Source organism: Dermacentor andersoni, chromosome 4 (assembly GCF_023375885.2).
Source record: "Dermacentor andersoni chromosome 4, qqDerAnde1_hic_scaffold, whole genome shotgun sequence".
In the NCBI taxonomy this organism is placed as follows: domain Eukaryota; kingdom Metazoa; phylum Arthropoda; class Arachnida; order Ixodida; family Ixodidae; genus Dermacentor; species Dermacentor andersoni.
This window is the reverse complement of record NC_092817.1, coordinates 132,373,212-132,393,079: the sequence shown is the minus strand read 5'-3', so window position 1 is coordinate 132,393,079 and position 19,868 is coordinate 132,373,212. Positions and strand designations below refer to the sequence as shown.

Below are 19,868 nucleotides of genomic sequence, written 5' to 3'. Positions count from 1 at the left end.
TTGGGTGGTTTTGGCTTTCTCTGGGACCTATAAGTGAAACAGTTGACCATGCGCCGCGGTAGCACAGTGGCTATGGCGTTGCTCTCCTAAGCTACAGTTCGCTGGTGCGATCCTGCCGGCGGGCGTTACATTCCAATAGGGTCGATGCAGAAAAAAAAGAAAAGCTGGTGTACTTAGCTTTAGATGCACGTTGAAGAAATCCAGATGTTGAAAGTTAACGCCCAGTCATCCCACATGGCTTGCGTCATAATCAGAAGGTTGTTTCGAGACGTGAAGCATTAAATATTTTCAGAAATAATTACAACAGGGCACAGTTAGCTGATAAGAAACTCTATTGTTAGCAACAAGGTTGTACAAGTAATAAAAAAAGTTCACCGACAATTACTATACGCCCTAATGCAAATTTTGAGCGCAGCAGTTTGGGTGTATTGAATTCGCGATATACCGCTGGCAAATAATTTGATTCTGAACGACAGTGTTGGCGGCGGTGGCTCGGTGGCGGCGCCAAGCCTCTGCTTGGGCACTTTGTTTTAGCAGCAGCAGCAGACGAAGCGTTTTCACCGGTTGCGTTGCCTATTGCTAAGAAAGAAGACATGAACACGGGACGCGCGGATGGCACGGAGTGCATTTTCTAGCGGCGGCGCGGTTGCTCTGAAGCCCACGCCAGCGCTTTGTTTCTGTAGCGCTCGCCGTATGCCTGGTTGCCGCCGTTGAGCATGTCTCGTGCGGCGCTCCGCTTTCCTCCTTACCCTTTCGCCATACTCTACTCCTCCGCTTTCCTCCTCGTGCTCTTCCGCTGAGCTCGGCGTTTGCTCTCTCATCATTCTCTGCGCTCGTTCTCTCGGTTGCAAGCGACGCCGAGGGATGACGAGGCACGCTAACGCTCAACGCAGTAACGGGTCCCTGAGCTGGGCTCTAAATATTCGCCTCCATTCCACTCTGTAAAAGGGGATGTACAGCAAAGCTACTGCAAACGTTAGACTAGAACAAGCGATGTTAGACAAGTACCAACTCCTAGCGGACAAACGAGAAGAAAGGGGGTTAACGAAGGGTACCGATTTTTATTAATCTTATCCTAAGAAGCGAACAAACATTGACATCAAGGACAACATAGGGGCAATTACTTGTATTTACTAAATGAATTAAGGTAATTATAAATTATTGGAAGTGAAACTAGATGGAAAAACAACTTGCCGCAGTTAGGGAATGATCCCACCTTGTCGCATTACGCGTGTGATGGTCTACCAAACGGCACCGTGGTAGCTCAATTAGTAGAGCACTGAACGCGTAATGCGAAGACATGGGATCTTGCCCAAACAACTTGCCCACCTGCGGCAAGTTGTTTTTCCATCCAGTTTCATTTCTAATAATTTCTCATTTCTGTAGTTCATTTACTAAGTACAATTTCCCCTATGCCGTCCTTGGTGTGAATGTTTGTTGGCTTCCTATGATATGATTAATAGGAGTGGGGCCCTCGGTTAACCCCATTTCTTCTGGTTTATTACACAACGAGGGTCTCGAACCCGGCAACATTGATGCCTTCAGGTAGAATGTGTGGGTTTATTGACCAGTTTCCTTCGCCCCAAAAAGATCACGTACTCCTGACTCCTGTGGCGGAAAGGATGTTCGAAATCAGCCGCCAAGGTTTGTGTGTGGTGGCGCTGGCTAACACTCCCAGGGTTCTAGTAGGAAACATGAATACCAAAGAAAGTGGATGGGGAAACGGCGCCTAAGTAGCGCAATTGGTTAGATCATCGCACGCGTAATGCGAAGACGTGGGATCATTCGCCACCTGCGGCAAGTTGTTTTTTCATCCAGTTTCATTTGCAATAATTTATCATTTCGTTAATTCATTTAGTAAGTACAAGTAATTTCCCGTATGTTGTGCTTGGTGTCAATGTTTGTTGGCTTCTTATGACACCCCAGCTCACGTTACACGACATTAGACAAGCACCATCATCATGAGCGAAGTAAATCGCGTGCGCACGCACGTGTGCGGCATACATCTTCATTCTTCTCGGTGCTCCGCCAAGCGCAAGTGGATTAATGAACTAATTCAATTTTTCCAAGTAAATTGCGTTCGAAAATTTTTAAGGTACGAGTTGCACACAAGCTGCACGCATGATAGCTTCGTATTGCAATTCGAACAGAGGAGAAAACATGAACTCTGTTACACGGTAACTCAACGACTTGCCCTTTTCCAGCTGCCATTTGAAGTCTGAGTGGCCGCGGCTGCTAGCTGGCGGCACTGTTATTGGAGAATGTTTGCCATAATGTAGATTCCAGTCACAGCACACGCCATGTGATAGATACAACGGGCAGAGCGGCCACTCATCCAGGACAGATACAGTGTGCGCCGACGTACGTCACGCGCGCGCGCACGTGTGCGAAAGTGCAGAGTACGTCCTTATTCCACTAGGCCCTACGCTAAGTGTAAGTGCCTTATATAAGTAATTGAAGTTCGCAAAGTAAATTGCGTCCGAAAATTGGTAAAGGACGACTTGCACGCAAGCTGCATACATGACAACTTCGGCTTGTAATTGCGGTTCAGGAGAAGGCATAATTCTTTTACGTGGAAACTGAAAGACTGGCCCTTCTCCAGGCTGCCCTTTGAGGTCTGTCTGAGTGGCCCCGACCGCTGAGTGGCCGTACTGTTGTTGGCTGAGCACGAGCCCACGAAAAATTCTGACCAACTAGAGGCTTACACCTTCGCTGTAAAACATAGCTTGACCTCGTGGTGAGGCGATGGTGCACTGATATGTTTTGCAATGCACAGAGAAGCAAAAGAATCAGAGGCCCATTGCTAAAAGAAATCGCACTCTGAAACTCTTCAAAAGGAGAGATGCCATCCAATCCTTATGCTTACCAGGTATTTAATTATCGAAGGCGGCAGGCCAATGGCGCACATCTCTTACGAACGAAATTATTTGTGAATTTGGCCCCCTTTTTTTGCAGTGGTGATCTACGAATATCCTGTTTAACAACCTTGAAAAGAAGGAAACTATGCACGTCGGAAACACTTTCATTCTTTTTTGAGCCACTATATATCGCGGGTTCTTCATTGAAACGCTCGTCAAATGCTAAAATGCTTTACAAAAATGTGTAATTGGTCTTTCATCTATAGTCCACTCCGTCGAACTCGGTCACATTTTAACAGAAATATCGTCGCACAGTAAATTGTTGCGTTATTAAAAGGAATCTAGCACTCGTTAATACTTTTTGTTTGAAGGGAAATTATTTTCATAGATGATTTACTAATTCCAGGTTCTAACCTATGGGTATAATGAAGAAATAGACTACAAGCGAGGCACATGCAAAGATGGAAAATGTCAATACAGCGAAATTCCGAAAGGGTGTGAAAGCAAGCTCAAGCATCTCCCGGTAAGAATCTCTAGGTATCACTTAGTGTTGTGATTGTGATGAGACAAACTCGTGTGCATGTTCCCATGAGGTAACTAGACACTTATTATGGCGAAAGCCTCATGTGCCCCATGAAGCGAAAAATACGGCGTGCGTCCGGCGTTAGCATCCTATGGTACCAAAACCTAAAAAAAAATTATGGGGTTTTACGTGCCAAAACCACTTTCATATTATGAGGCACGCCGTAGTGGAGGACTCCGGAAAGTTCGACCACCTGCGGTTCTTTAACGTGCACCTAAATCAAAGTACACGGGTGTTTTCGCAATTCGCCCCCCTCAAAATGCGGCCGCCGTGGCCGGGATTCGATCCCGCGACTTCGTGCTCAGCAGCCCAACACCATAGCCACTGAGCAACCACGGCGGGTATGGTACCAAAACCTGCGTGTCTAAGTGAGGACGTCACGTTCCCGACACTGGACCTGCTGCGGCTGGCCTTGCGAAATGCCGCGCTGAACAGCCGCAGCGTTGGACAGACGTCGTGGCCCACACCCAAAAAACCGACCTGGCCCACTCCCAAAAAATATATTAGGTGGATTGAAGGGTACAGAAGTGGATTAAGGTGGGTAAAAGTAAGTCAAAGTGATTAAAGAGGATTAAGGTGGATCAAAACGAATTGAAGTGAATTGAAGATTGAAGTGAACTAAGGTGGCTTAACGTACAGTTTTCATTTAAGGTGATAACTTAAAGAAGTTGTCATGCTCTCGCTTTAAAATCATGTAAGAATACCTGAGTGAAAGTCACTATTTGTTCTCACAGTGCAGGCACAGCTGTACCCTAAGCAATAATAGAATGAAGTGTTAGCGTTAGAAATGGTTTTTCTTAGCCTGATTCAGATTATATAAAATAAATCTTTTCTCCGGGAAAAATGCCACCAGATCTCGATTATTGCTATACATTTGCTTCTTATATACAAACCGTTGTCGCATGAAAACAACTCGTATATCGAGCAAACTTTATTCACAGCAGGGATAACTGGAATTTGGTGGGTACTAATGTTAAATAAGTTAGCATCTTTTACGATGATTCCACTTTTCAAAGTCCTTTTCCCTTGTATCGTAGTAGGATCTCTCGCAGCGTGTCACTTTTTCTGTTTTGGCTGAGCGCCTTGAGGAGTACGACGGAGGGATCTGAGGGCCTCGATATTTTTTTCCTGGTCATAAGCACGCGAATTTGCAACGAAGCTAAAAATTATGGCGGATATTTTTTGTTTAATTGAAGGGCAGACAAAAAATAATGAAAAGGGAGGTGAATGTGACCCCTAGAAAGATAATTCGTCAAAATTTTTTTAATTTACATGCTTCTGTTTGTATAATACTTGCACAGCAAGACGACGCCAATGATTAGTTAGGAATCTTAAGACGCATGCGGCGGGTGAAATGCGGTCATGCTCATATCCGATGAAAGAAAGAGAGAGGGCAAATGATAAATGAAAGGTAGGGAGGTTAACCAGGACTGAGCCCCGTTGGCTACCCTGCACTACAATCCGATGAAAAACTGCAAGCTACGTGCGATGCAGTTATTGGGGATACCAGTTATGTGGATACTCCAATAAAATTTCCGCCGTTGTTGTCACCCTCGACATCGACATCAGGGTCGGCGTGGTGGCCCATATGGATGCTTCGGTATGATAGGATAGAAGCTGCATTACTGAAATGCAGAAGTCGCTCAAACTATGTTTTATGGTTTCGACTGAATGATTCCTCAGAACGTTTGGCAAGTGCAGCCGGCAAAGAAGTCCTGAAACATTTCATTGCAGCGTTTGCATGGAGAAAGATATTCAGCAAGAGCCGGAAACTCCCATAAAGCCCAGCGGCCGAATCGACTTCAGCGCACCACGCGGCCGCTATTAAAACTTGAACCACACTTCGGTTCTGGACGCACGCGTTTTGAACGCTAACTGCTACGCGTTACGCTCGCTGCGCTGATCTGCGCGGCATTAGTTTTTGCTTCTACTGCTCAACCCCGCGCGGTTTTGGTGCAGAATAGTTTCATTATTTAGTTAGAATGATTGCGACCGATCCTTACAAATCTACACCGAATTTGTGCCACGCGCAATTTCATAAAGTAGACGTAAGACGCCTTGTAAATGAGCAAATGTTTATTCTGCTCGACATAAATGCTCCTCCGGGCTTCTTGTGCATTCATTAAAGTTGTGGCACCAGGTAAGCAGCGGAGCTCCCGTAAGGGGCTCCACAGGAAGGCTCCAGCTGAAATAACTAAATTACAAGCATGTGCTACTTTTGGTGTTTAGGCATTATAGGAATACTGTGTGCAGAGGCGAAACGTGCGAAAGCGGTGTATGGGTGGCATTACATACAAAAGCAACGCGCTTTTACATACACGGCGTAGAAAATACCCGACTCATCCCAAACAATGCCCTATAGTCTGAAGAAAACATCTGATTTTCAAGCATTTCCCCATTCCTGGGCATAATTTTCTGAACTTTAAGAGCACAAATACACGGCCGACTGCAAGTTCTGCAGACCTCACCTCTGCCGACGCGAAGGTACGTTACGTGCAGAGCGCAGACCTAAAGGCTTCCAACCAGACCACGCTAGATGCTCGCATAATGCCTTCTACTCGCACTCAAGATGAATGCGTGGGTGAAGAGAATAATTTCACTCGTTCTGAAGACGTACTTTTCGATTTACAACTTCCTGGATTTACGGCTTCTCGGCGTTATCTTTTGCGCCGTTTGCCGGCGCAAGCAACGCACTCCCTTGTTATCAATCTTGGCAATCACTCCTCGCGTTTTGATAAGTGTGAATACCGGAAGAAAATATATGTTGTTAGGGGGCCATAAAAAGCGTCACATACTTTGTCCTCTAAGATTCAGTACGCGCGAAACTAACTGCGGCACCACGACCGAGCTGCTTTTTCGCTAACTGCGTCACAAAGCCAAGTACGGGGAGCGTGCCCAAAAAGTGCCTAAATAAGTGACAATAATGTTCGAACCCAAAGAAAGCGTCGCAAAGATGTCCCAGTGCGATTCAGTACACGCCAAACTAAATGGCCACAACGGCCAAGTTGTTTCTTCCTAACTGCGTTACAACGCAAGGTGCCAAGCGGTAAGCCTAAATTGCTTGATATTCTGCGCAGACTGTCGAACAATATTTCTCACCTTGGCGTTGTCCAATAGCGAAGTGGTGCGGTGTCGAAGTACAGAAAAAATGCAAGAATACGCCGAGAGCCTAAGAAACCAGGCTACGTCCAAAAAAAAAGACCGACGAGTCGCCCAATGGGCTTGCGCACACATGCGCAGCCGGCCTCGATTACTCGCTTCTGTGGCGTGTATGGTGCATGACGCATGCATCTGGCGCTTCTGTCGTGTCACTGTCGTGCCGCTAGATAACACAAGGAAAATAAGCCGCATTGTGCATATTTATTTATATGCAAAACATTTTAGTTTTAGCGGGAAAGAATATAAAAAACTAAAGCAATTCTGTTAACTTCATTTACCATTCTTTTTTTTGCCGATGCTCGCGGCAGATAACGGATGGTAATAACACTGGCGTATTTCTTGTTTCAAGCTTTCCCCGAGTGTCCGCTCTTGTTGAATTTCTTTCTCTATGCTGTGTGCTTAATATCTTCCGAGGCAAAAATCAGAGAACAACATTACAACTAACAATGCCAAAGTGATGTAATTTCCCCAGCTCCAGTGCCATTGCTCGTCAGCGACAGCTCAGAAAAGCTTGCGCGATACCATTAAACGGCTTACACTGGTTGCTAAAGTTTTCAGTGGTTCCACAAATTTTTGCGTGTCAGTCTTTATGCCGACGGAAATTGACAAATCAGAATTCCCTGAATAAGCCTGACGTCGTTACCTGAGTAAACGCAATAGCAATATACAGACGCCGCAAGCGCCTTCACACCGTACAGCGCTGTACCGCTGACGGCGGATGCACGGATTACGCGCGCAGGGTTTCAGTGTCTTCTGATACAAGTAGTGCGTTTCACTGCGAAAACTACTAAGCGAAGCCGATGCATCGTCAACGCATACATGTGCTAAATCGCCTCGGTGGCGGTGCAAGGGCTGTATCGTGCCTTCTGCTGCAGGCATGAGCGCATGCACAATATGAGCACACGATAACGTTTCAGCCAAACGGCGGCGTGTATGTCCTGGACTGAGCATTAAATTCCAAGCTATCGTTATGTCATGTTTTACTGGACGATGACTAGTGTTCATGGTTTCCCGCCCGTCGCTTATCCCGCAGCGTCGAGGGCGACGCCTGCAATGCCCTTGGCGGCGCCCAGGGCGACACCGTTCTGGGACGTTTGGTCACCAGGGGGCTCTGTTCCTTCCGCGCAGCTAGTGTTCCTGTATATGCTCCCGCAGGAGCATATACAGGAACACTACGCGCAGCAAGCGTTGTCTTGCTTGCGAGCTGTGTCGCGTCAACACGTCGTCACCGCATACGGCTAGAACCACTGTTAGAACACCGTCATAAGAGCTGAAGCGCACCGCTAAACATTGCTATGGCTGTCAGTGCTTCGCCTTTTGCGCAAAATTACCAATAACTATTTTAACACGAAAGTGTTTTGTACCGCGCTCCACCGCAAATCTGTTCAAGGTGAGGACGTCACGAGATGGCGACACTTTGCCATTGCGTGCCTATTTATTGGTTGGCACATAGGCATAGAGAGATTGTAAAGTTTTGCCCTAATATCGGACTTTTGCTCTTGATGACGTTCATTTGTTGCTAAGTGTTTCTATGTATTATTGCTTTTATTGCTGAGTAATTCTGTACAAAAGATGATCGACAGCTTGGACACCACTAAGTTCAGTAGAAATGGAAATGCTTGGAAGTGTCTTACGCTCATGCATTGCCATTTTGTGTTCACCTAAGGGTTAGGAAAGTATTTGTTTTGCGGGTCTCCTGATAGTGGCGGGCCTGTTGTGCCTCTGGCGCAATCGCTGCGAAGCTGTGGCAGGCGGCTGTCGCCGTATAGACCGTTTCATCGGGCGAGGAGGAAAGGGCGCGCGGAGAGCCTTTCCTCCTCTCTGGCTTGGGCGATCCGGCGCGGCGCTGCTTGAAAGTATTGCTTCGCGTGTTGCGGAACGATTTCGAGGTGTTTTAGATCTTACTTTGGGAAATTTACGCCATGTTTGTTGATATAAGGTCGTCAGGGAAGCCTTTCGATGCATCGGTAACTACTGTAGGCAGAAATATGTCTTGGGGGCGCAAAAATGTGACACGCATAATCAGCCGCGGTGTACGAGCATTATCAGTCGCGGTGCGCGTATGTGTTGTTTACTATTTTGCTTACATCGATTTTAATTCAACAAAGAAAACCGGCGTCTCTGCATTACCAACATTAAATGGTAAATCAGCTCACTGTCTGATCGATTGGCGTAGGCAGTAAAACATAAAACATAAGAGCGCATGCTCGTACACGGCCAACCTAAGGCAACCACGAAACATCTGAGCGGCAGGCGCTATCAAATATTTGTGATACACTGGCATCGTTCTCACGCATTTCAAGTCTAGTATGCTTGAAATTACCATATGTCTACGCTAGCCTTGCTGCATGAGGCCCATGGCGCTTCTCAACACAGCGACCACTGCGGTTGGTGAGCCAGCACGATACACATAGAAGCTGTGTGCTTTGGCATTGCCTTTTTGGCCTGTATACAGCCATAATATATGAGACGGTTCTCATAAAAAGAATGCGATGGCTATTTTTGAGCGCAAAATTTCCGTAATACGTGTGAGGGCGAGAACTGAACGAACACAACCGAAAAAAAAATTCGGTTATCATCCTCTTTCTCTAAAAAGCACGAGAAAACGGGCTAACGCCGCACAACGTTTGTAAATATATACCCGCTGATGCCGTATGCTTGGACCATGCGCTATATAGAACAGAGATATCTGTAATCCAGCACCTACTACTGCTTAGGACGCTCGCGCAGTTCGGAAACGGTCGCTTTGTTGGACAAGCCTAATTCAGACTGTAAGGTATGCTGCTATTACTAGCCAAAACTATTTTATTCACGGGTGGAAACCTCACCCATCCAACCAAGTAGTCACGCAATGTAACCTGCAGTGAATAGTTTGAACGCTTGTCAAACAGCACAGCTCCTTTGGTAGCAGAACAGTACCCATGCTGTTACGATCGTCGCGTATGTTTTAAGGCTCCTAAACCGCAGCTTAGAAATAGAGGATAATACTGCAATAAGGTCACATTAGTGATTGGAACATATAGAAGTACGCAATTGATCTCCGAGGCTGATTGTAGGCTCAAATATGCGAGCACACATCGCGCTGCGTGTTCTGTACACCTCAACGCCAGCAGAAATTCCGGCCATGACGCCTTAAACCACTCCAGCACGTCTCACAGAACCGTTTACCACGTAGAAGACGCACGTCATACTAAACAGACCGCACGACCGCGAAAACAAACGCCAGAACCTACCGCCAAGCGTATACCTGCCATGTAAAAGACCGCTTTCACCCAAGCCAGTATGGCGCTGCTCATAGGCGGCGCCACTGCGTTCACAATATGGCGGCGCCTACGAAAAAACGGTCTATAGCAATATGGTCCATTCGCCGCGAGCGTGAGCTACAGGTTGTAGCATCGTCGCCGCGTTAGTACGTATAGGTGGTCGAGGTACGCATAGAAGTGTGCACGGCGGCACTTCGCTGTAAACGATTTGGTTTGATTTTATGGTAATAAAACGAGCGGACTGCAGCAAACTGATTTTTTTATTTACCTATAACTGCGCATTCTTGTGTGACGTGCGGCGAAGGCTTCTCCTTATTGAAAGAAGCGCGAATTGACATTCAACGGGGGACTAGAACTTAACTAAACAATGCCTGTTTCGGTACTCCCTTGGGGCTCGTGCATGTTTGGCAAGCCTTCTCGGCTAAAATTGTTGTGGAACCAAACTATTACCGCATTCTTTGCGAACAGTGCACTAGTTATGCAAAAGTCCGCATCCCTGTACAACGATGTCATAATAGCAAGGTAATGCGCACTCGGCAGTACGAGTTTTAGGCATACATTTACATCTTTTTAAATCGCAGCAAAATCAAAATAAAGATGAGTTGAGTTTAACAAGCTAGGCCATTACGAGCGAATGCACGGTAGCAGGATCGCCAGGTTGCTTCAGACGACGATATTTTAATCGTAGTGACACTCAAAATGCGTAATTCGCTCTGACCTTGCACGATTACGTGCAAAATTTTAACTAATTGAGAGGGTAAAATAATCAAGTTGTATTATTTTAACCAATAATTCCCGCTGTTTACCGTCCAGCGAAAGCTCCACACTGAAGAGTGAAATGAAATTTCAGTAACAACCATCCAACTCAGTGTTATGACGTCCTGCGTCTGCTGTCAAACATGATCCTCAGTGATAACCTATTTTAGCTTACATTCAGTAACCGCTAATCGAAACACAAAAGCCCAATGTTTACTTGCGAGGCAAGACAAACTCACACTCGTAGCATCGGAACCGCACATTCAAAAACACCTGAGGCCACCGCGTAACCGCTAAGTGACAGTTATGCAATTAACGCAATTATCATGATGCAGTTATCCTAATATAATGAGTATGACGCGATAATGAGTGCTTGCCAAAGGTCTTTTCTTCACAGAGCACAGAGCACAGTCATAAAGCGCGATATTTCATGCTTTGATCAAACTATTTTATTCCTGGAAACTGAAGTAAATGCTTTCTGTGGTTTACTCAAAATAGAAAGCGACAATAAAATTGGTCTGATTGTACAAAACAGAGGATTCCCCTCGGGCTGGCGCGGTCGCAGCCGCGCCGCCCCGAGGCAACCAACGCCGACGGCAGAAATGTGTCTGGAGTGTCCATGTAACTGCTATCGCAATAAAGCACCAAACACTGCTCATCGCATCCTTAATCAAATCCTACATAATTTTTGCGGAGACTGAACTTATACTGGATGACAACTTTCTGTGGCAGGACTGCCACAGCTACAAGCTTCTGTGCTTGTGCTACTACGCTGTAATTACTGTAATTAGCTGTACGTTGGCAGCTGTCATTATCCGTGACCCCTCGTAAAACCACTGCAGGAATTGCAGCGCTTACCTTTCTACTATACCCAGGTATAGAGAGAACCTAGATGGAATAGTAGAGAGGAGGGGGAGAGGAGGCACAGAATCGGTAGAACTAACACAGTCGCGAAACGAGTGAATAACAGCCTTGCCACTCTTCGCACGTAGTTTCAATACAAGGGAGGGGATACGGAAAAGGTGACTTGAGGGGTAAGGAAATGCTACTACTCTGGACACGACAGCGGTTGAGGGGAAACGGAATAAATTTAAGTTCTAGGTACGGTGACATGACAATCCCCTTCTCCCTCTTCAGACGACCACTAGCAACACCCCATAGACTTTCAAGGCCGTAGTGCTCGTTCCGTGACGTCACGGTGTGGAGGCTGGCGTGCGTTGTAGGTGCGCGAGCAGGAAGGGAAAGTGCGCACGAATTTGCACACATATATTCGCGCAAGCAATTTGAGTATATTATTGCCTTCCACAATACGTACTGCCAATAATGCCACTAGGAGTCAGTCACTTCAAACGCTTGTTTTGTGGGCTCCCTGGACACTTTTTAGGTTGATGTGCCTGATCAGAAGCGTGTCTTCTTCAGGCAGGTTTTCGTTGCTGTTTAAGCGGCAATGTTTATATGCTGGCCCTAATTTATGGCACAAAAGACACATGTAGAGCAATCCAAAAATGAAATTTTATTTCTCTATAGGGCTGGCATACCTACTTGCTACGTAATGTTTTCAGTTTTCTCTCTTTTGATTTTGCGCTGCCATCAGCCAAATTATTGTTCAACCTAGAACAAAAATTTGTTGGTAGGATATTCGTGCTGCACTACAGCACGTACTTCAGCACCAGTTCACTTGTGTGTCCGCGGTCACAGGTGTCGAAATGTCGGCTGCCTTCACTCGTGAGAAGCTCCACCATTATGTCCGTCACAATTCTGCGCTGGAATGTCATGCTGAGGAAGTCACTGCTCTTCGATAGCTGCTCAACTACTGCGTAGTTGCGGGCAAAGGACTGACCACGAACATCGCTGGATGTACCAGACCTACTCGATCCATCGCTTTTATAAGTTCATAGTGGTTCTCCTCCAGGCTGACTGTTATTTCCTTGCTCAGAGTCAAGGCTGCCCGGCAACTCTCACACTTGAGCTAAGCATAAACGAGATATCCTGCTACGTATATTAAAACTGGAATGAGGTCTTTGATTTTGGTCAGTGTCTGCTCAGAGACTACCACACTGCAGTTGGGTCGCGACCTCTTATTTTCCTCTTGAAGCCCATCCCCCTGCTGATCCTCGTCGGCACAGTCTACAGATCTTGTGGCCACCAACGGCAAAGCTTGTTTTTACATGCGTGCGCTTACCGAATGGATACATGATATTGAGCTCCTGCAAGCTGTCTGTGCTTCCCAAAGTGGTCCTCCAGGCCATCCGGTTGAATTTTTTCGAACAGTACGTAAGACAACTCCAGCTCATCTAGGCAGTACCTGGCAAGTTCAATGAGGCAGTAGTTTGTATGATGAAGGGCAAGGTGAGTTTCTTTAGTAAGCTTGTGGGTGTCATAATCTTTGTTTTTTTCTTTCCATTTTATTCAGGCAGTTGAGGAGGTTGGAAAGAAAAATTATCTTTGGATCGTCCTTAGAAAACACTGGCTCTTGAAATAGATCCCTTTGTCTAGTGCGTTTGCATGGTGTTTTCACATTCACAATTTTCCACCATTTCACAATTATCTCTGTGAAACTGGCGGTCCCTTCATCATGACTAAAAGTATGTTTGTCTCATATTGCTCGAAGGGCCGGGGCAGGGTGTCATTAAATACTTGCAAAACAAGTTTTACATTTTGCTTTTAAATATCAGATGGAAAAAGGCCTTTTCTGGACAATGTATAGACATGCCTGAGGAGCTGACAGGCCTCAATATTCTTGTCATCCCTCAGGGTGTCGAAAGGCGCCGAGAGCGTGTGCTGTTCTTGGGTCATTCCTTCGCCGAATTCAGGGAATGAACAACAGTGTTGGCCTTTTCGCTGCCGAATCCAGTTATTCCGGATGCATTTTACTAAATGCAGAGCGTCTATAATGAAGAACAGTGGCCTCTCAGCTAAACATGGATGCGGGTAAAGAAATGTTGGGTGATCACGGCCTAGGCAAGGTGCAGAGTTCTTGAACTTTTCCGTTGCCTGTCCGTTAACTTTGCTGTCGGTTACGACACATATCAGTTTGAAACCGATCTTCTCAAGTCAAGATATGATGCGCTCCAGTAACCCGTGCAAGAAGTTACCATTGGCGCCTCGTTCGGGCACTATGTGAGCCACTTCTTTGAGCTTACAGGTTAGTCTCTGCATAATTAAAATCATGGTATTGTTAGCAGCTTCAGCTGAATTGTGGGCAACGCGAGATATACCGCCATCTTCATGATCAAAGACAGGTTTAATGTGGATTTCATCCACCATCAGTATGGCAGTGTGTTGGTAGTAATCCAGGCCAGAAATCCTTATAGCCGTGTACTTCAAGAATGCAGAATCCTCGTGCTCTAAATAAAAGTTCATGCCGTATGATGAGCATATAGATGTAATCGTCAGGGGGTGTGGCAAGATGACGTTCCCGTAGCTGCGCATGTACTTGTAGGCGGGGGGTGAAATTGTGAATAAAAGGCAACTGAACACCATAAATTCAGCTGAAAAGCGCCTCCGAATTCTGTACAGTTATAGCAACTTCAGCTGCTCACGACTGAAAAGGATGCCACGAGCTCTGTGTAGTATAGTGTCGCCCCCTGTCAGATCTCTGTGTCATCGTACATGTATGTTTTGTAGTTGTTTAGCTAGATGGCGCACCCCCCTTCTGTCATGTGACGAGCTTGGACCAATCGGGAGGTGTCATCTGGCGTGTGAGTCCTTTTTAATAGTAAACGGCCGCGGGTCGGCTGGGTCTTCGTTCCGGTTTTCATCGGGAGCAGTTAGCTTCGTGTCTCCTTCACTGCGCCGGCGCTAGCCGCGCGTTCGCCCGTCGGGGCCCCCCGCTTGCCTGCCGCTGCCCACACAACATCTTTGGCGACGAGGATGGGATTCCCGCAGCGGTTCCGACCGATGCCCCGGGAAACCAACGAGCTTCGTAAGTGAAGCGACCCTTCCCGTGTCCGCACGGCAGGCAAACGCCGCCGACGCACTTGGCGTCGCGAGGCTTCCGAGCCTAGGCCTACTCGCCCCTTTGTTCTTCCTTGCCCCATTCCTGCTGCGAGCTCTGGCTTGTTCTCTGCACTGTCTCCTGCACGCTACCGGGCATGGCGTCTTTCACGGCGAACCTTCCCGTTTTTCTGGAATTGCCCGGGCCACCGTTAATTCCATGGCATCGATGGAAAAAAATTTTTCAGGCCCACCTCGAAGCGGCCGGCGGTGGCGACTGGACGGACGCGCGACGAGCGTCCGCGCTCGTCAGCGCTCTCGGGCGTGAGGGACAACGGAAGTACTTTGCAGACGAGGAGCAGGAAGCAGCAAGGCAGTTAACCAGCGCAGCGTCAGCTTCAAGCGAAGCAGCAAGGCAGTCGACCGGCGCAGCGTCATCGTCAAGTGATGCGGTCCCGCCAGCGTCAGAGTTCCAGAAACTTTTGCAGCGGCTTGACCGGCTGTTCGCCGAGTCAACAAATGTCCTGGCGGAAAGGCACGAATTCACCAGTCGAAAGCAGTTCGAGGGAGAAGGATTCCTGGAATTCGTGACCGCATTGAAGGAGAAGGCGGTACAGTGCAACTTCGGCACAGCCTACAACGAGCGCGTCCGAGACCAAATTATACATGGGGTAGCGAACGTCAGCGTTCGCGAAAAGTTGCTGGCTCATGGCGAAACCCTGTCCCTGGACAAGGCAGAAGAAATTGGACGCTCGTTAGAAGCCTTGCATCGAGCGAACCGCGCGTTCGGCTCCGAAAATGTTCGAAGAATCGAGGCATCTCAACTTGGCGTTCCATCGACGGGCCAAGATGGCCGACTTCTTCCGGGGAGCCGCCAAGATGGCCGACGTAGTCCGGGAGGCCATGAAGATGGCCGACTTCCGAGAAGCCGCCGAGACGACCGACTTCTTCCGAGAAGCCGCCGAGAGGGCCGACATTTCGCACAGGGCTCCTCCGGGAACCGTGGTGCATGCGATCGGTGTGGCAGCACGAAGCATATTGCAACGTACAGGAATTGTCCAGCAAGGAATCGGCGGTGCAACGCCTGCCACACGTTGGGCCATTTTGCATCAGTATGCCGAAAAACCCGTACTGTTCAACACGTCTCTTCCGCAGAGACGCTGTCTTCAACTTCCGCAGGGCAGCCGTCCGCGTCTGTCTTGACGGTAAGCGCTTTTGAAACTAAAAAAGATTTGGAAGTTCCAGTCATAGTGACCGGCGTCTCCATGCGACTACCGGTGGATACGGGAGCGTCTGTCTCATTGATGACGGCCGAAGATTTTGGAAAGCACTTTGGTCGACCGCACAGACTGTCACAAACAGTGGACTTGAAAAATTTCTCCAAGCAACGCATCGACATTCAAGGCCTGTTTCAAGCCACTGTCCATTTTTCCAAAGGTCATGCTCCGTCACGTTCCACGTAACGACTACAGGAACATCACTGCTGGGTTTAGACGCCATCCAACGCTTGGGCATACAGATCGACGGTACGTCGCTGACATGTCGTCTACCATCGCTTCCTTCAGTACAGAGCCCCACAGGTGTGCCTCCGGATTTTGATCACCTTTCCAGTGACGAGTTGGGCCTCGTCAACAACTTTGTGCACCGAATTAATCGGCAGCAAGATGCGAAACCAGTATCTTCAATGTTGCGCCGACTACCCCTGGCCCTCCGTGACCAGGTCACGCATGAATTGCGACGTCTCGAGGACTGCGACGTCATCGAGCGCGTCGAGGCTACTGAGTGGGTGTCTCCACTCGTGGTGGTGCGCAAGAAGGATGGAACCATGCGGCTCTGTGTAGATCTACGGGAACAGGACAGTCTTGTCTCTCAAGTGCAAGAAAGGGTCTTGCAGAAACAGTCGCAGACTAAACAGTACGTAGACAAACGTAGAGGTGCTCAGGCAACTCGTGTCAAGGTGGGAGACACCGTCAGAATAAGATTTAACAGGAAAGGATTCTTTAAGTACAGTAAACCTTGTAAAGTCAAGGCCCAGATAGGACCATCTACTTTTCTACTCGGTGATGGGCAAACGTGGCATGTGTCTAAGTTAATCGTAGTGATGAAGGATCCAGCAGGTAGTACACTGTGTACAAGTGATTGAGACTTTTCGTACTCGTATTCAAACTTGGATAGTCATTCCGATGACTTGTCTGTAGTGACAGCGTCTTCTCATAGTCATAAGCTTCAGTTAAGTTGTGCGTCTGACTGTATCACTTCAGAGTCTACACAGTCAGCAGTAGTCTGATTCCGTTGGGGAATTGGTAGCCTCCCAGGACTTGTTGGGACGTCGAGAGGAGCTTCCTGGGCAACCCTCTCCAGCTTTGAGCGACAACCAGATTCAGTTTTCCAACCAGGGGGAGGTAAATAATAGTGGGATGACTGGGTCTTTAAAGTCGACCGATACGCGTCGCAACCCCCAAAGTTCTTCGGAGGTACGCACGCGTCCTCATCGTGACAGAAAACGGCCTCCGTGGCTCGATGATTTTGTTTCTCTAGTGTAGAGTGTATTTCCGTCTTCGAAATGCCACGGCTAAGGGCCTCGTTGTGACATTTAGCAGACAGTCCACTTGTTTCATTAACACAGGTATAAAATGTGCTCCTTGTTGCGGTGCAGTGAGTTTTGTGCTGTGTTCCTTGTCAGACTTTGTTTGAGTGACTGCCCGTATTTTGGTGCCCAAGACTGGTGCGCGTGTATGTGAACTTGGGCGGGGATGGATTGAATTTGTTGTGGACTTAAGTGCGTGCTTTGTGTGCGACTGGTGCGCGTGTGTGAACGTGGGGGGGAACGAACTGAAATTGCCTTTGGACTTAAGTGCGCGTCTTGTGTGCGCGTTTCACTGTATGCTTGCTTTGTTTCCAGGGGGGGGATGATGTAGTATAGTGTCGCCCCCTGTCAGATCTCTGTGTCATCGTACATGTATGTTTTGTAGTTGTTTAGCTAGATGGCGCACCCCCCTTCTGTCATGTGACGAGCTTGGACCAATCGGGAGGTGTCATCTGGCGTGTGAGTCCTTTTTAATAGTAAACGGCCGCGGGTCGGCTGGGTCTTCGTTCCGGTTTTCATCGGGAGCAGTTAGCTCCGAGTCTCCTTTACTGCGCCGGCGCTAGCCGCGCGTTCGCCGGTCGGGGCCCCCCGCTTGCCTGCCGCTGCCGACACAACACTCTGTCCACTGTTTCTGTTTCGCTCAGCTTATCGAGCAGGAAAAGGATGGCTGGGAAGATTTTTCCTGCGGATTTCTCGGAAGTTGAGCCCAGTTTGATGTCCCATGCTTGGACGCTATTGAGGAATTCTACTTCCCTCTTGCTCTTTGCGGTCGATGGAACGAGTAAGCAAGATCCAAGCTTTGCGGTCAAGCACTTCATGAAGTGGAACGTAATTGCCGAGCCTGGTTTGATGGTCACAGAATACTTCATTCATAGGGCCTCATCTTCAACGATCCGCTCAATGCTCTCAACAGTATGGCAGCATGGGTATTTCTTTAGTCATATGCGGGCAACTATTCCTCAATTCTTAAAATTCTGTCTGCATCTTTCTCTTGACGAAATATCTCAATAGATTCTGCAAGAGCCTTCTGTTTTGCTGAAGCGTCCAGACAAATCCACTTGGCTTCTTGGCACTCCTTTCTGGCGTTCTCAGTCGACAAATACGTCGGACAATCCAGTAATTTCGATGGAACTGCGACTTGACGAAGACGCGGATATGGAAAAGAAGCCGTAACTGTTCTCCCTGAGGCATCATCCAGGTATAAAGTTTCCTTCAGGATATCATGTGAGCAGAAATGTGCATCGCATACCTAAGAGAGAATATCACCTCTCATCTGTAATTGCTCTCTCTGATGCACCATAAATGCAAATTTGTTAAGCGGAGGTTTCCACAAAAGAGCCCCTTTCCTTTACCTTTCCTTATCACACACAAGAGCTTGATTATGGGCATAAGAGTAAATACAATATAAAATATAACTTGAAATTTAACAATAAATGAAATACAATGTTTGTTTATTAGAGCTCATTAATGTACACATCTACTTGGCGCACAAAAGAAGGATGCCAGGACGTTACTTAATGGATAGTCGTGATCCCTAGACAAAACAGAATCACGAGTTAACCGCCGTTCTTCAAATGCATATGGAGCCGGCGCGGAACGAAGACACCATGCTAGACACGATGGCACCGATGCCATTTTCCAAAATAAAAGCCTGCTCCACACGTCAAGAAATTAGCGGATTTATATTATTAAGTAAACAGTTAACCACGACGCTTACTTCCCACAATGGCATATTACTGAGGAATATGGAGATTACTTACCCTAGAGTTCTGCGTAGGGAAGAACTTCTGTCCCGGTTTAGCGCGAATCCATTTCTTGCGCAATTCGTCACCTTGCAGGAACCTGAACACGTGGGCTTTGCACTGTGTCGTGTAGTTTCTGCGGCAGTGTCGCACACAACACTTGTTTGGCATAACGCCGTCCCAAGCATTCCACGACTGCACCGACCCGTTTTAAGGACTCATTGTCACCGCAAGCGCACAAAACACCGCAACAGGTGAAGCACAAGAGCAGCACGCGGGCATACAGTACCTTGTTATGACATGAAAAACCGAAAAATGACGACAAAAAAAGTTCGGTGGACGAAGCCACGCAGAACTCATCCGCGTGACAAAGTAGTGACCAGAACGCACGAAAAAGTTTTATTTGCAACTGCCAGTTTTCATTTAGTAAAAAAATCGCTGTCTTGAACTATCCTGGCATTTAGCTAATATTATTTTCGAAATGAGAGCTCTAGATCGCCATGTGGCTCGGGCGCAGATGAATATCCTGCGAACGCGGCTTTCTCGGTAGCCCGAGTCTCGTTTCACTTGCCTTCCCTACTGCAAAACCTGCTAGACATGTCAGCTACCACTCCCTTGGCCCCTAACCTCCCGGCCTCCCGTGGCCTTCTTTAGATGATGACGCGCGTCACGTGATCATCAGGAGCGCTTCGGCCTTCAAGCATAGAGGGTGTTGCCATTAGCCTTCACCTCGCTTTCAGATTCAAGCTTTCCCTTTCACCCATGTCGCTCTTTTGGAGCCCGCCTCCTGAAACTTTCTGTTCCGTGGGGAAGGAGGGGGGTGCCGTCAGAAAATTTTTTTGGGGGGGGGGCGTTTGACCCCCTCCCTGGCTACGCCAATGGGTGATAGATAGATAGATATAGACAGACAGACAGACAGATAGATATAGACAGACAGATAGATAGATAGATAGATAGATAGATAGATAGATTCAGAACAGCTGA

The 19,868-nt window shown here is 47.6% G+C and overlaps 1 protein-coding gene across 1 annotated transcript in view; it reads left to right on the top strand.

The window, feature by feature from the left end:
• LOC129386533 (uncharacterized) overlaps positions 1 to 19,868 on the top strand; it is a 52,400-nt gene that overhangs the window by 20,766 nt on the left and 11,766 nt on the right. The window contains exon 5 of the mRNA XM_055074605.2: positions 3,265 to 3,381. Within this exon, the coding sequence (XP_054930580.1) occupies positions 3,265 to 3,381 (117 nt within the window). The remainder of the gene's footprint in view (positions 1 to 3,264; positions 3,382 to 19,868) is intronic.